Source organism: Nymphaea colorata, chromosome 2 (assembly GCF_008831285.2).
Source record: "Nymphaea colorata isolate Beijing-Zhang1983 chromosome 2, ASM883128v2, whole genome shotgun sequence".
Taxonomy (NCBI): Eukaryota; Viridiplantae; Streptophyta; class Magnoliopsida; order Nymphaeales; family Nymphaeaceae; genus Nymphaea; species Nymphaea colorata.
Window position 1 is genome coordinate 1,852,939 of NC_045139.1, and position 16,112 is coordinate 1,869,050.

At 40.7% G+C, this 16,112-nt stretch overlaps 3 protein-coding genes across 3 annotated transcripts; all 3 read right to left on the reverse strand.

Annotated features, from left to right (window-relative positions):
• Positions 1 to 154: 154 nt before the first annotated feature.
• LOC116249151 (disease resistance protein RUN1-like) lies at positions 155 to 3,815 on the reverse strand. Its single transcript, XM_050076426.1, has 5 exons — positions 3,675 to 3,815; positions 2,194 to 3,255; positions 1,686 to 2,070; positions 666 to 1,028; positions 155 to 544 (listed from the first exon to the last, which is right to left on the reverse strand). The coding sequence occupies exons 3-5, from the start codon at positions 2,061 to 2,063 to the stop codon at positions 155 to 157; spliced, it is 1,131 nt and encodes a 376-aa protein (XP_049932383.1). The 5' UTR covers positions 2,064 to 2,070; positions 2,194 to 3,255; positions 3,675 to 3,815.
• On the reverse strand, positions 2,343 to 4,141 carry LOC116248205 (disease resistance protein L6-like). The gene is made up of 2 exons (XM_050076427.1): positions 3,694 to 4,141; positions 2,343 to 2,521 (listed from the first exon to the last, which is right to left on the reverse strand). Exons 1-2 carry the CDS (start codon positions 4,139 to 4,141, stop codon positions 2,343 to 2,345), a joined length of 627 nt encoding a protein of 208 aa, XP_049932384.1.
• A 3,746-nt stretch (positions 4,142 to 7,887) lies between these two features.
• LOC116248201 (disease resistance protein RUN1-like) lies at positions 7,888 to 13,923 on the reverse strand. Its single transcript, XM_031620854.2, has 5 exons — positions 13,632 to 13,923; positions 11,843 to 13,550; positions 10,318 to 11,428; positions 9,499 to 9,861; positions 7,888 to 9,381 (listed from the first exon to the last, which is right to left on the reverse strand). The coding sequence occupies exons 2-5, from the start codon at positions 12,307 to 12,309 to the stop codon at positions 7,981 to 7,983; spliced, it is 3,342 nt and encodes a 1,113-aa protein (XP_031476714.1). The 5' UTR covers positions 12,310 to 13,550; positions 13,632 to 13,923; the 3' UTR covers positions 7,888 to 7,980.
• Between the last annotated feature and the right edge of the window lie 2,189 nt (positions 13,924 to 16,112).

Here is a 16,112-nt window from a genome sequence, read left to right on the forward strand (position 1 = left end):
CATGCGTCAAAGTCCTCCCGGCCCCATGGTTCAAAGTTCCCCCCTAATTTAAACGGAGTATGCTGCCATACAGGCGGAGCGTTTTCCAAGGGACTTACACTGTGAAAGCAGTCCCAGAAAAAGGAAAGCTCTTCCATAATTCCTTTGAAGCTAATTATTTCAAGCTGGTGCAATTGGAGAGGTCAAGTTCCTTGAGGGATGCCAGTTCATCGATGCAGTCCGGCAGTTTTTCCAAGCCAAAGCAGTTCGCAAGGTTTAGCTGCTCGAGTGAAGTCAAGCGTGATATACAGTCAGGCAACTCCTTCAACTTTCCACAGCTTCTCATGCTCAATACGACCAACATCTTGAGATTCGCTATCGATTCATGCACCTTAACCAAATTATCACAGCGATCCAGCACCAATTTCTCTAACTTAGGGAACACAGATAGATCAGGAGAAACGGTTAACTCATTGCAGGCAGTCAGATCAAGAAATTTCAGATTATCAAAGACTGTTCCATTTTCTTTTCTTTGTTTGATGAGGCTTGGTTGCTGGCCAAAATCCTGACATAAACAAGAGAGAGCGAGTGAGTGAGAATGGACTATCGTCTTTTATCTTCTGTAACGCCAGCAGTGCCAAATGAAACAAATCTAAATGGATTAATATACTTAATAGGGAACTGACCTTGATGCCCGAATACCACTTGGGCTTCTTTCGAAGTTGAATAATGTTGCTATATGACAGATCCAGAGCAGCAACTTCCTTCAAATCAAAATCAGGTGGGAGGAATTTCAGGGGGCACCCTCGCCATTGGAGCCACTTGATGCGTTTATGCATGCTTCCGTATCCACCCATTAAGTTCACATGATTGATCATACGCAATCTAAGTTTGTCCATCGAGGCAAAGCCGCCAGCTTCCACAGGTTTCATCTCCGCCTCACTATCATCGTGATTATCACTATGGTCATTAACGTTTGCTCCACGCGGTGCCATATTGTTTCCATCCTCTTGCATGGTAAGGCTGATTCCTTCTATTTTACTTGTTCCCTTGTAATAAAAAAAATAATAATTCAGAATGCATTAAGTAAAGGGAGAGAGATGGGGGCAGGATCTACTTCAACAGAAGCACACCACACACCACAGTTTCTAAGACCACTAGTTTCTCGCTACCTAGGGAAGGAGCTCGTTTAAAAAGTTCTGTGTTACTGTATTATTTAAAGCTTTTAATTGCTTGTATGAGTAAGATCACAATCTTCAAATGTCTTTTAAAAGTTCTTAAACCACTGTCACGAATATGTGTGTTTTCTTACAGATTAAACGGAAAAAACTACGACACATTTTGTGCCATATGAGATCTTCAGAGTTTTTATCGCGTTTTAATTTCCGCGTTCTTTTTCCCTTTTTACATAAACAAATTACTTTTAAAATATTTTGATTAATTTTAGGATCTCAAACTAAAAGTAGATGATATTTTGGATTTTTTATGAATGTCTTAAGAAAATTAGTAAAAAAAATCGGCTTTTTTTTATATATTATTAGCTTTCTATTTTTTTAACACTCTGTAGTTTTTCGATTCCCAGTTTTTTTTCTCCGAAAGGAAAAAAACACACAGAACTCCTTAATAATACTTGATCGTGAATAACCTCCCTTATAAAACACAAAACTGTGTTTGTGACAATACAAACCAAAAGGTATTAGTGTTACCTTTTGCTGCTCTAGCACATCTATTATTTCTTCTTTGACCCACAGCCTCCTCTCCGTTTCTGGCCCTGTTCCAAGTTCTTCTCCAACAATACGCTTGCCCATTTCTGGCAGCATGTTATGCAGCTCCAATTGGCCATCAATGATTTCTATGAGAGATTTGTCAATGAGAGCTTTAATCGAAACTCTTGAGGAGAAGCCGCAAGCATCCCATAGATAAATTGCAGTTTCTTTATCAATTCCACCGAAGAAGCACGCAACATCAAGGAAGATGGATCTCCCATCACTGCTACTCAAAACGTCGTAGCTTACTCTTAGCGTCCTGTAAATCTCGTCATCGCGAAGTCCACTCCAGCGCTTCATTATTTCATCCCAATGCATTGTGTCCCTGTTTTTATATAGAGTCGATGTGACTGTTTTAATAGCCAATGGAAAACCATCGAGAGCCCTAACAATTTTCAGGGATAGTTCCCTGTATTCATCGATCGGAGAATTTTTTCTAAAAGCATACCAACTGAAATGTTCGAGGGATTCATCTTCATTTAATGTTTTTGGCCCGTAGTTCTGATGTAGTTGTTCCCAGCCATCCAGAGCATTAAGCAGTCCCTCATCCCTCGTAGTGATAGTGACTCTACTGCCTAGATGGAACCATTCCTGTTTTCAATCAAGTGCTTCAACTTGCTCTACTTGATCAACATCATCAAGAACGATCAAGACACTGTTGTTCTGCAAAATTCTCTGAAGCATGCAAGTTCCTTCACCAGTATTGGTTATTGTGATGTCTTCTTTGAAAATATGAAGCATCCTTGACGAGTCCATCAGGTACGACGCATTTTTTCCTGATATCACTTATGAAGACATGGAATTCAAATGATCTGTAAAGTTTGTTGTAGACGGCCTTTGCACCTGTTGTCTTGCCGAGTCTTACCATTCCATGGATTCCCACCATTGTTGCATCTTTAGAGTTGATGCCCAATATCTTGATGATATCATTTGCTCGTGACTTGATTCGAACGTGTTCAAAAACAAATATGGGCCTTTGATATAACTTAGATCCAAACTCAAATTTTCGTAGAAGAATTGATAATCTTAAAATGTAAACTCTTTATTCATCAAACTAGATATTATAAAAGACTAGATATTATAAAAGAGGATTCGAGAAAACTCACATCAGCTCACTCACTAAGTAGTGAGTTAAAACACCCAATACCTTTGCAGCACACACTTACACTTTCACGAAGTGAACAGGAGCTAAAACTCACCAGCTCACAAATTAAGCATACGCTTAACTCACAAAGTAAACAACTCACTTGCACAAAGACTTGAGACTCAACACACTATGCCATTAAATGAAGAAGTCGATGGCTCCACCGATTTCCACACTTTTTATTTTTATTATTTTATTTTCTTTAATCATTACATAAGTACCGAAAGAGGAAAAGAAAGAGGAGTCATTCCAAGAGAGTCGGTGATGACTCTTTACACAACGAGCTGTTCATCGGCATCCTGCGGTCGATTCTTTAATTCTTCTACAACCCTCCGAACAATCATTTCAACAAGCGGCGCCTCGTGTCTTCACAAATTGCGATAGAAAAAAACACAAGAAGAAAGATGAGAGGTTTTGGTGCGCTAAATTGATTTCTACTAGTTGATTAAGAACATAACTGTTTGCAGTTAAATCTATCAGGAATTCTGGATCTGGTTGCCAATTAGCGAATGCAGATCTAGTATGCAATCTCGCAGCTAAATCCGTGTCCAAGTAATGATAACCCTTTGATATCATCTTAGAGTAGTTGAAATTATGGTTTTAAGTGTTTCATAAATGTAAAAGTAAATATTAGTAGACCTTTTAAGAACATTTAAAAAAATTAAAAAAAGGTTTTGATGCAAAGGTCGATCCAGGGAAACCGATCGTGGTAATCATGAACGGACATGAACTTTGAAATGACTACAAACTTGAAGAGGAATAAGAGAGGGTTCTTGCATACGCACCCATCTGCTACTTTCTCACTTTCGTAGCCAGAAAAGCCTGCTGCTATACTCAACGCCTCCCTCCATTTCTTCACCGTTTCCTCCTCCACCTTATCGTCTTCCTCATGCTTCCGGAAAGGGGCTTCAAACGGTCCTGTCTGGTGTCGCACATGGGTGGGCTCTGTTCTGTAGAAAACAGGAAGTATCAACCTCCTGCGTTCTCCTTCAACAGCTACCTTTACGATTCTCTCGATCTCCTGGAGACACCATTTGGAGTCGGCATAGTTGCCGGAGAAAATGGGTATGAAGATCTCCGACCTCTCGATCACCCCAAACAGCTCGCTCATCTCCTTGCCCCTCTCCAACCCCTCGCTGTCCCGAAATACCGTGGCAACGCGCTTCAGCGAGTGGTAAAGATGGTCGGTGAACGTCGTGCGCGTGTCCATCCCCCGGAAGCTGAGGAAGACATCGTACTCGGAGGAAGACATCGATTGGTAAAGATGGTTGGTTATCCTCACACTCTTATGCACAAAGCAACCAGTTTCTCTCTTTTTATAACCGAAAGTTACGACGTTTTCTTTGCTCAACCTTCCCTCCTATGTCCGAAAGTTCAAATACCCCTAGATTCTCACCAAACTACAGCCTATGCCACGTAGTTTCCTAGTGTTACCCGCTGAATTTCATTGACTTGAATGTGGAAGTCTTTCTGACTACTCGAATCTTCTCCATTTTTATATTGATAGCAGAAGAATAAAAAATAATTATTATTCACAAAAAAATCGAATGCATTGGACTTGTATAAAAAACTCAAATTTAGTAGAACACTTATATATATATATATATAATATTTAAGATTCCTATTTAAAAATAAAAAACTTTTATAACACTGTCGTCGCCCCACTATCCATCATAGTTTTGGGGATGTTTGGATGACCCTGGAAACTGAATTTGTCAAAACCAGGTCTCTGGAAAACGTTGTTCACCAACTCCCGAGGGTATTTATGTCAAATCGACGTTTGAGGAACAATAACGGTGGAAGCAGCGGATCACCAAATGATTGAGAGGCCCACGAAGGAGTATTAACGGGGAATCATGCTAGACTTAAAGACGTGCAAGATTGAGGCAACAAGCGAGATCTCCATGAAGTAATTAATCTGGCAGGGGAATCACGTAGAACATGAATAACGGTGACGGCGAGTCTAATCACTGCCAGCCATGTTAATATTGCACATATATATAGCAGTCTGCTCCACTGAGGACAAGCTTCCTATAATCCTGTAAATACAACGTTCTAGTTCCCAAGAAGCGGGCTGGGGCATTCCCCCTTCCATTAATACAAGTTTCTAGTTAAAAAGAGGCGCATTACAAAGATCCAAGATAGGCGTTCTTAAATGGGGAAGTCTTTCTTAACAATTAAATGTTTTTCATCCTGCTTCTGTTTATATTGATAGGAGAAGAACCAATATGAACATTGTTCTACAAGAAACAAAGAAAAGAAAAAAAACAAAGCAAAGTCAAGATGGTACACCTAATCTTTTCCGATATGGAAAACTATATACTATCGAAGGTTTTGTTGGATGCCATCATACGGCTTTACCGCATGCATACAGCCAAATTTATTTGGGCTGTATAAGTAGGTGAGCCATCTCAAACTTTTTAAGTGGAAGCCAAGTGGGGTCGGGTGGAGCTCGAGCTGACCCAACTTGTTGTAGTTAAGAAAACTTGTTGCAATTATAGTTACTATTTCTATATCCAATAATCAAATATTGAACATAGTTACACTGCTATATGAAGCACTGATTAATTTTATCAGGTGAAGGGGAATTACAACCTGTTTTCCAAAACTAAGGAAACATCAGAATACACCAAAACCATATGATAACACTTCATGTGAAATGTGCTGACTGCTAAAGGCACGAACGTCACATAGCTAAGTGTGAAAGGCTGGAAACAGGTTGGTGGTTGGATCGCTTTACTCTTTAAAGTTATTTCTTCGATCTGCAATATTGCCAAGCATGCCACATTCTTGCATCCAAATGAAGATGACATGGATCATTCAATGGGAATTCAGGAATGCAATTATTCACGTATAAATACTCCTACTGCCAGGTTTCCAAGGGGACTATTTGGCAAATGTAACGTTATGTTACTGTTTTATATATCTATCCAAAACTTAGGACAGATTTATATATATCTATCCAAATATTCAAATAGGTTTACAGAACATTTTTTAGGTTTACAGAAAGTTGTTTAAAATGTTTCATGAACCTATCCAAATATTTGGGCAAAATACATGGAACGATGTATCAAACAACCTCAACGTCGTCAAAATAATGTTGTTACTGTTACCGAACGACCTCAAAGTGTGTCAGTCCTTTGATAATTAATGTTAATGTTCATAAATAACTGCTCGATTTTTTATACATTTAAAATAATACAGAATAACGAGAAAAAAGCTGATATTTTTAAAAAACATTTGAGTGGCTGAAAACGTTAAAAATGAACAAAAATACTGTTTTAATCCTAAACAAAAAAGTTTCTTTAAAAAAAAAAAATCCACAAATCACATGTTTAGAAGCAACGATTTATTAACAATTTCACGTCTCTCCACAGGTCACTGGTCTTTCGCCTTTCGTCTTTGTGGTTACACAATAAAAGCAATTGAACCTTACCCAAAATTGTAGATAATGAAACTTCTCTATTTAAACATATTTTCTTATAAAAATAAAAAAAATCAAAAATATATTTAATCTTTCTTGTATTTAGAAAGCTTGTGCATGTGGATGATCTTATGAACTTACAAGACTTGCCGTCGATGTCAAATGGAAGCTTCCCCATATCCGTGTCGCTATAAGGACACGGCAAAATGGATACTTGGATATTTTTGGATCTAAATTGATCTACTTATTTTTAGTGGATACGAAGAACAAGAGACGAAGACAACCAAAGCAAAAGTCTTTTTCTTTAGAAAAAGGAAAAATGATGAGAACTCAAGGAAGCCGAGGACTAGCATGGAACTCGACGGATCCCGGCGTTTTGTCCAGTTAAACGGATCGTTTCAGTACATAAGTTCGGGTAATGGTGGTTCAAACTTTTTTTCTTCATCTGACTCTAATGTTCGAATTTTGGGTTTCGGATCTTGGTGGGTCCGGTTACCGTCTCCTATCTATCAAACACAAAACGTCCTCGAAGCTTCCAACATTTTCGTCTACTTTTACGACTTTCCTTTTCTCGGGCAGCTGCGCTCATTTTTTTCTAAAAAGTGCAAACGGCGGTCTTTTTTTCGTTCATGATTAGAAATGTCAATATATGCTATTTAAAATGGATATTCAAAAGAACTGATGAAAAAATCATGAAAAAAAAAGTTTAATATCCAATTAAGAAATCAAATTGAATTCAAATTAATAAATGGCTTCACATTCAAATTTAGATTTGAATATGCATAATGTTCAATATGCATAATGTTCTCTCTCGTTTCGGCCAATTGGGGAGCGGCCGAGTTGGGTATCCCTTTGAGAGCCAATGAAGACCCTGTCCGGTTACATAGAAACATTGTATCTTATGGGTCCATGATATGCTGGTCAGTTCCGATTTTGGTTTCAAATAATGAGATTTGGATCCAAGTTTGAGTCGGGATCCAATTACATAAACATGACAACAATTTTATCAGATGTTGCTGGAGTACTCAGGTATCCTCACATGGAACTCAGGTATCCTCACATGGAACTCAGCCACGTGGCACAGGTCAAACCGGAGACAGCCGGCACGCATGCTTTGTGCTTCGCTGGAATGGTCATTTGGACTAAATGGATCTTCAAATATTGGAAAATAAATTCAGTGGTTTTTAGAGTTTCATAAATTTAAAAATGGATACTACTAGATGTTTTAGAACCAAATTAAGTCGTGATGATCATTAATCGAATTTATGAACACGTTCCGATTGATTGATGAGGTAAAAGTGGGCTTGCTCCAAACTGTGATACTTGGATCCAAACTTTATATCAGAACCTTCGTTGAGGCCGAAACCTTCAACACAAATTTCGTTCCGTGTGAAGAAGCAAGTTTCCTCTCTCCGGGCCTTCATCCATTCAGCCGCCTTGACCGTTCCTCTTTCCGTATCATCTTTCCGGACGCACGCCTTGATCACATTTTAGTTGTTTCCAATAAAATATGGCTGATGATATATATGACTTACATGCATGGTTGAATCGGTAAGAATCAAATCTTCACCCGATATAAAAAGTCCCATTTATTCAGCTACCAAACTCGACCTTTCTAGTCTGATTCTTCACGCACCAAATCAGACTAGAAGTATGTTCATGAATAATTAGTTGATATCATTTTGATCTACTTGCCATTCTCCATGCAGGAGAAGCAAGTCTTCGCTCAGTTCATCTGGCATGTGTTCCAGTCTCCTACATCCTCTTACAGCCAACAATTCTAGCTTTCGTAACAAAGCTATTGAGCTTGGTAGCTCCCGGATATCAGTGCCATCAAGGAGAAGCTCAGTCAGGTTTTCTAAATTTCCAATCGAAGATGGCAATCTCTCGAGACACCGGCAAGAACCAAGATGTAATATCTTCAGCTTTGTCAGCCGTCCCACCGACTCTGGCAATTCTACCAATGACGTTTCTTGCAAGAGAAGCTCGGTGAGTGATACAAGATCTCCGATGCAATCAGGTAAAACTTGGACTCCGTTACAATGTGAAAGGTTTAGGTGCCGGAGTTTTGTTAGTGATCCTATGGTGCGAGGCAGTTCTCTGATTAACGGGCACTTTGAGAGCGAAAGCTCTTCCAGAAGTAACAAGTCTGCAATCCATCCTGGTACTTCTGCTAGCAGTTGGCAGTCATCGAAGTTCAATATGCGAAGATTTTTTTGGAGAGAAATGGAGACCGGCAACTCCTGCATCCTTGATCCCGAAAGATCAAGCTTTTTTAAATGGTGTTCATCATCGACCACCCTGCCCGATGGATCAAAGTCCATCCTGCCCAATTTGTCAAAGTCCATCCCGCCGAATGCGGGAAAGCAAATCCTGCCCGATGCCTTTGCGTCAATATCGAGATCGCCCAATGCTGGAAAGCCGCCCAAGCCTGTCCCGGACCCCCCGTCAAAGTACTTCCCCTCTTCCGTGCACCATTCATCGAGCTTTCTATGATGCTGCCCGTGACACGGGCACCTTCTGAGGAACTTGAGCACTTGCTTCAAATTATGAGAGACAACACGCTTAAGCTTTTTCATTGTACCTAATTTAGACGGAGTATGCTGCGATACAAGCGGAGCCATTCTACCGTCACTGTAGATATCGGAAACGCTATGACCTGTTCGAAGCTCTTCCCTTGAAGCTGATCCTTTCAAGCTGGTGCAATTGGAAGCGTCAAGTTGCAAGAGGGATGCCGGTCGATCAGGCAGCCTTTCCAAGCTAACGCAGTTCGCAAGGTTTAGCTGTTCGAGTGAAGTCAAGCCAGATATACAGTCAGGCAGCTCCTTCAACTTTCCACAGCTTCTCATGCTCAATACGACCAACATCTTGAGATTTGCTATGGATTCATGCACCTTAACCAAATTATCACAGCGATCCAGCACCAATTTCTCTAAATTAGGGAACGCAGATAGATCAGGAGTAACGGTTAACTCATTGCAGGCAGTCAGATCAAGAAATTTCAGCTTACCAAAGACTGTTCCATTTTCTTTTCTTTGTTTCATATGGTTTGGTTGCTCGCCAAAATCCTGACATAAACGAGAGAGAGCGAGTGAGAAAGGGTGATCGTCATTTATCTTCTGTAACGCCAGCAGCGGCATATGAAACAAATCTAAATGGATTAATCTACTTAATAGGGAACTGACCTTGTTGCCCGAAGACCATTCCGGCTTCTTTCGAAGTTGAATAATGTTGCTATATGACAGATCCAGAGCAGCAATTTTCTTCAAATCAAAATCAGGTGGGAGGAATTTCAACGGGCACCCTTGCCATTGGAGCCACTTGATACTTTTAGGCATGCTTTTGTATCCACCCATTAAGTTCACATAATTGATCATAAGCAATCTAAGTTTGTCCATCGAGGCAAAGCCGCCAGCTTCCACAGGTCTGATCTCCTCGTCACTATCATCGTCATTATCAGTGTGGTCATTACCGTTTGCTCCACGCAGTGCCATATTTTTTCCATCCTTTTGCATGGTAAGGCCGATTCCTTCTATTTTACTTGTTCCCTGGTAATCCAACAAAAAAATTTCAGAGAACATAAAGTAGAGAGAGAGTGATGGGGGGAGGATCTACTTCTACAGGAACACACCACAGTTTCTAAAGACCACTAGTTTCTCGCTACCTAGGGTAGGAACTCGTTTAAAAAGTTCTGAGTTACAGTATTATTTAAAGTTTTTAATTGCTTGTTTAAGTAAGATCACAAACTTCAAATGTCTTTAAAAAGCTCTTAGACCACTGTCACGAATATGTGTGTTTTCTAGAGAAGGTAGAATAAAACATGAGGGGAAACAGATTAAACGGAAAAAACTATGACACATTAACAAATGGCCATATGAGATCTTCAGAGTTTTAGTCGCGTTTCACAAAAGAACTGCTCAATAATACTTGATCGTGAATAACCTCCCTTATAAAACCCAAAACTGTGTTTGTGACAATACAAACCAAGAAGGTACTAGTGTTACCTTTTGCTGCTCTAGCACATTTATTATTTCTTCTTTGACCCACAGCCTACTCTGCGTTTCTGGCCCTGTTCCAAGTTCTTCTCCAACAATACGCCTGCCCATTTCTCGCAGCATGTTAGGCAGCTCCAATTTGCCGTCAATGATTTCTATGAGAGATTTGTCAATGAGAGCTTTAATCGAAAGTCTTGAGGAGAAGCCGCAAGCATCCCATATATAAATTGCAGTTTCTTCATCAATTCCACCGAAGAAGCACGCAACATCAAGGAAGATGGATCTCTCATCACTGCTATTTAAATCGTCGTAGCTTACCCTTAGCGTCTTGTAAATCTCGTCATCGCGAAGTCCGCTCCAGCGCTTCATTATTTCATCCCAATGCTTTGTGTCTCTGTTCTTATACAGAGTCGATGCGACTGTTTTAATAGCCAATGGTAAACCATCGAGAACGCTAACAATGTTCAGGGATCGTGCCCTGTACCCATCGATCGGAGAGTTTTTTCCAAAAGCATACCGACTGAAGAGTTCGAGAGATTCATCTTGATTTAACGTTTTTGGCCCGTAGTTCTCATGTGATTGTTCCCAGCCATCCAGAGCATTAAGCAGTCCCTCATCCCTCGTAGTGATGATAACTCTACTGCCTGGATGGAACCATTCCTGTTTTCCAGCTAGTGCTTCAACTTGCTCTACTCTATCAACATCATCAAGAACGATCAAGATACTATTATTCTGCAAAATTCTCTGAAGCATGCGAATTCCTTCACTGGTATTGGATATTGTGATGGATTCTTTGAAGATATGACGCATCAATTGACTCTGTAACTTGACGAGTCCATCAGGTACGAGGCATTTTTTCCTGATATCACTTACGAAGCTATGGAAGTCAAATAGTCTGGAAATTTTGTTGTAGACAGCCTTTGCAACTGTTGTCTTGCCGAGTCCTCCCATTCCATGGATTCCCACCATTTTTGCATCTTTAGAGTTGATATCCAATATCTTGATGATATCATTTGCCCGTGACTTGATTCCAACGAAACGTTTATCTTCGTCCTGCGGTTGAATCTTTATTTCTTCTACAACCATCCGAACAATCTTTTCAACAAGCGGCGCCTCGTGTCTTCAAAAATTGTGAGAGAAAAAAACAAGAAGAAAGTTGAGAGGTTTTGGTGCGCCAGATTGATTTCAACTAATTGATTAAGAACATAACTCTTTGCAGTTAAATCCATCAGGAAATCTGAATATGATTGCCAATTAGCGAATGCAGATCTAGTATGCAATCTCGCAGCTAAATCCTTGTCCAAGTAATGATAACCCATTGATATCATTTTAGAGTAGTTGAAATCTGAGTTTATGGTTTTAAGTTTTTCAGAAATGTAAAAGTACATATTAGTAGACCATTTAAGAACATTTAAAAAAATTTTAAAAATGTTTTGATGCAAAGGTCGATCCAAGGAAACCGATCGTGGTAATCATGAACTTTGAAATGGCTACAAACTTGAAGAGGAATAAGGGAGGGTTCATGCATACGCACCCATCTGCTACTTTCTCACTTTCGTAGCCAGAAAAGCCTGCTGCTATACTCAACGCCTCCCTCCATTTCTTCACCGTTTCCTCCTCCACCTTATCGTCTTCCTCATGCTTCCGGAAAGCGGCTTCAAACGGTCCCGTCTGGTGTCGCACATGGGTGGGCTCTGTTCTGTAGAAAACAGGAAGTATCAACCTGCTGCGTTCTCCTTCAACAGCTACCTTTACGATTCTCTCGATCTCCTGGAGACACCATTTGGAGTCGGCGTAGTTGCTGGAGAAAATGGGTATGAAGATCTTTGACCTCTCGATCGCCCCAAACACCTCGCTGATCTCCCTGCCCCTCGCCAATCCCTCGTTGTCCCGAAATACTGTGGCAACGCGCTTCAGCGAGTGGTAGAGATGGTCGGTGAATCCCGTGCGCGTGTCCATTCCCCGGAAGCTGAGGAAGACATCGTACTCGAAGGAAGACATCGATTGGTAAAGATGGTTGGTTATCCTCACACTCTTCACACTCTTATGCACAAGGTAACCAGAAAGGTACTCGACTTCTCCGTTGTTCAACCTTCCCTCCTTTTAATATCTCAAGTTCTTACATAGCAATGTCCAAAGATACTCAAAACTTCGAACACCAGTAGATTTTCACCAAACTTTGGCGCGTGGATTCCTAAGGTTACCCTCTGTATTTCATTGACTTAAATGGAGAAGTCTTTCTTACTAGTTGAAACTTTTCCAACCGACTTCTTTTTACATTAATAGCATAAGAACCAGGATGAATATTATTCAAGAAGAAAAAAGGAGCCAAAAAACAACTGGCAAATAAATATATACATGTAAATGAATTCCCCGTCAAGCTGAATTTGTATGAGGCTGCTTGACAACAGTACCAATTTCTTTTTGTTGCCTCAAAAATAAATAAAAAAATTATAACAGACATATTTCAACACAGGCTGCTGCCATTGCCAGACAGTCCCAACTAATCGCCTGAGAGCCGAACAACTCAAAAACATGAGGTTCTTCTACATTTAATTCCAACCATAAGTATAAATATTTGAAACAAGTTTCATGATGCTTTGAATTGCATAAAAGCAGAAAGTATCATAAGTTGCTAAAGTATTTACAATAAAACAAATAAAAGGCACTTGATTTTGAAGCACGACCACTTTAGTTTATGCAGGTCATGAGGGGTACGGAAAAGCACTGTCAGTTTGAGGCAGAGACATAAACGTGACTTCACTGTTCTCTTTTCGAGCAGCAGATGCCAACTAAGTGGTCAAAATACTTTTTCTTTTTTTTTTAAGAAAAAAAGAATGAAGCGACCACAGGTAGGGCTACTCGACTCAAAGAGCTCGAGCTCGACTCGACTCAAAGAGCTCGAGCTCGAACTCGACTCGAGCTCGAGTCGAGCTCCCTAACACAAGCTCGAGCTCGACTCGATTATACAAAGTCGAGCTCGAGCTCGACTCGCTTAACTCGAGTAACTCTGTTAATATCCAGCAGCGTCTTGCCCATTGCGAACTGAACTAAAAATGCCCTCTGAGAATAAGCAAAAATAAACTAACTGAACAAGGACCTCTAAGAATAAGCAGAAAAACAACACATTTGCTCACGCCTTGCCCTGGGCCCATCTTCTTCTCTATCTTGGCCAGCATTTCACGGAGAGCACCGGCCACGTCCTCCATCTCCTTAAGCCTTCTCTTCATCTGACCCAATTCCTAAACAAAGAAAAATCCAATTTCAGCTGTGTTGTGAATCGTTGTTAAAAAGTCCCAAATGAAAGAAACCCTAGCTCTAACCTTGGAAAATGAAGTCTCCCGTCTGCAGCTCCGACCATATCAGCGTCCATCTCGCCCTCCTCTTGCACGCCGTCCTCTTTGTAGACCCCATTTTGCCCCGACCTGCCTCTGCTTCAGCCTTCAGAAGAGAGAGAGAGAGAGAGAGAGAGAAGTTGGGGAATTAGAAAGGGCGTGGGTGAACGACGAGCGTAAGGTGAGAGAGAAACGAGAGGGAAATTGATGGGAAGAGTAACGATGAGAGTGTAATAATGAGAGTAAAGGGGTATGTGGCTCCGTGCGGGTTAAGGGAGTGAAAAGAAAATGAAGAAAATGTGGGAAAACTAAAAACGTAAAACAAAATTAAAGCGAGGTTGCGCGGGTAAAGAGAGGGAAGAAAGAAGGAAAAGCGATCAGTCGAGTTTTACAAAGAACACCCACCATTCAATGTAAAACATTTTACCCTAAACCGGTGAACCGGTTTCAATAAGTTAGTGTATCGGTTTTCAACATTTAACTCGTTTATAACGAGTCGAGTCGAGTATAAACGAGTCGAGTTCCTAAAACTCGAACTCGACTCGTTTATTGTTTCGAGTTTTTTTGTAAGCTCAAACTTGACTCGTTTATAAACGAGTCGAGCTCGAACCGAGTTTTTCCGAGCGAGTTCGAGTCGAGCCTGAGTTGGCTCGACTCGTTGTGCAGCCCTAACCACAGGAATTTAAACCTGTTCCGGTACCCTACATAATATAAACATGCTTTTAAAAAAGAAGGCCACGTGGTCCACATGTCATGATAAAAAAGGCCACGAGGTCCACGTGCCATTTAGGTGGTGCCACCACACGGCTTTACCGTATGCATAAAGCCAAACAGTACACTAAATAACATAAATATGCTAAAGAAAATATAAAGAGGAAGACAATGTGGCCGACAATGTACAATTAGTTGAGTCCCAATTTGTTAAAGTGAAAAGCCCGTTTTTTGGGTTGAGTTGATCCCAAGCTGGCCATCTGAAGTAGGTCTGAACATCGGGTCGGGCCGTCGGCGGGTACTCTATATTCGGTTCGGTCGGGTCGGGCCGAGGTTTGAACCAGAAAAATCGGGTCTCGGGTCGGACTACGTTGTTCAATAATATACCATGCTTACTGCGTAATGATTTTGCCTTCATCAATAAGGTTAGTGTCTACCTTGTTCAATTTTTCAACTACTGATGCTTATTTTTGTCTTCAGATGTTCCTGGCACTGGTAAGTCGGTTTGAGGCATGTACGTTTGCTTCTCCTAATTAGCAGCAGGGACAAGTTCAACCAAATTATATGGATGACACTAGATGCTTATATGATGCAAAACTCTTTCTTCTTCTTTCTGTTGCATGCCTTTTATCCATTTGGTAAAACCAAACTTGTTAAATTATCCAACTAATGGATCCTACCAATGTATGGTGATTCTTTCATTTGATCTTTTAGCTTGAATAATCCCGTAAATATTTGCCTTGTTACTGTGCCTCTCACAGATAGAAGGTGCATTTGTTCAAGGAATAGGTTTCCTTATGCTGGCAAAACATGTCACAGGCTCTGATGGGCAAGTGTTATCAAATGGCACATGGACATGAAATTCCTAGAGTTGACACAGTTCCATAACAGTTCAATGTTGATATATGAAGCAGCGGCCATCACAAAAATAGTGTTTTGTCCTCCAAAGGTGCTCTGTATCCTCCATGCTGTTATACTTTTCATGTTTTCATTCTCATCACTTTCATCGTTCAGAAAAATTCATGTGAACCTGGTCTCTATCTTGTTGGTTCAACATTTGGTTCGACTTGTCAGGAAAAGTAGGTACTAGAAGACACCCTGTCGAAGGGAGCGGGTGCTCAATGTGCCACCCTCCCCACGGCATGAGACGACGTGCCTGTCACCCCTGCCCACCATGAAGGGACCATGGGACGCTGTGTCACATGGATAATGGGATCCACAAAGAACCAGCTTTGGTCCACATGTTATTGCCAGTATTAAGGGAAACATTAGAACTCTTGTCCTGGTTCATCAGTTGCATATTTTTTTTACCTTTCCATGGAGTCCCACTATTGGAACTAAATTCGGCCCACACTTTGTTGCTGGTATTGGCGGATACATCAACTCCTGTCGTTGTATTATCTTATTGCCTTCCCATGCAATCCTAGCTAAACCAGCTTTAAACCACATTGTTGTCAATTTTAAGTGATATTAAACTAGTTCATCAGCTGATTTCTTTTTCGGCGGAATCCCGTTTGACGACATACTGGTGTCCGTGTTGGGGGAAATTTTCAACCCCTGGCCTGGTTCATCAGTCTCGCAAGTACTGATTGATCTTTTACCTTTCTGAACAGCTTCTGGGGAACCACCATTACTTCTGGCAGCTTCAGTGAACTGTGCAGCAAGGGAAGCCATGAAGGCATCATGAAGTGATATACGTACTTACAGTAATTCTGAGACGCCTTCGGCATTCTTTAGGATGGATACTCCTGCTACCAT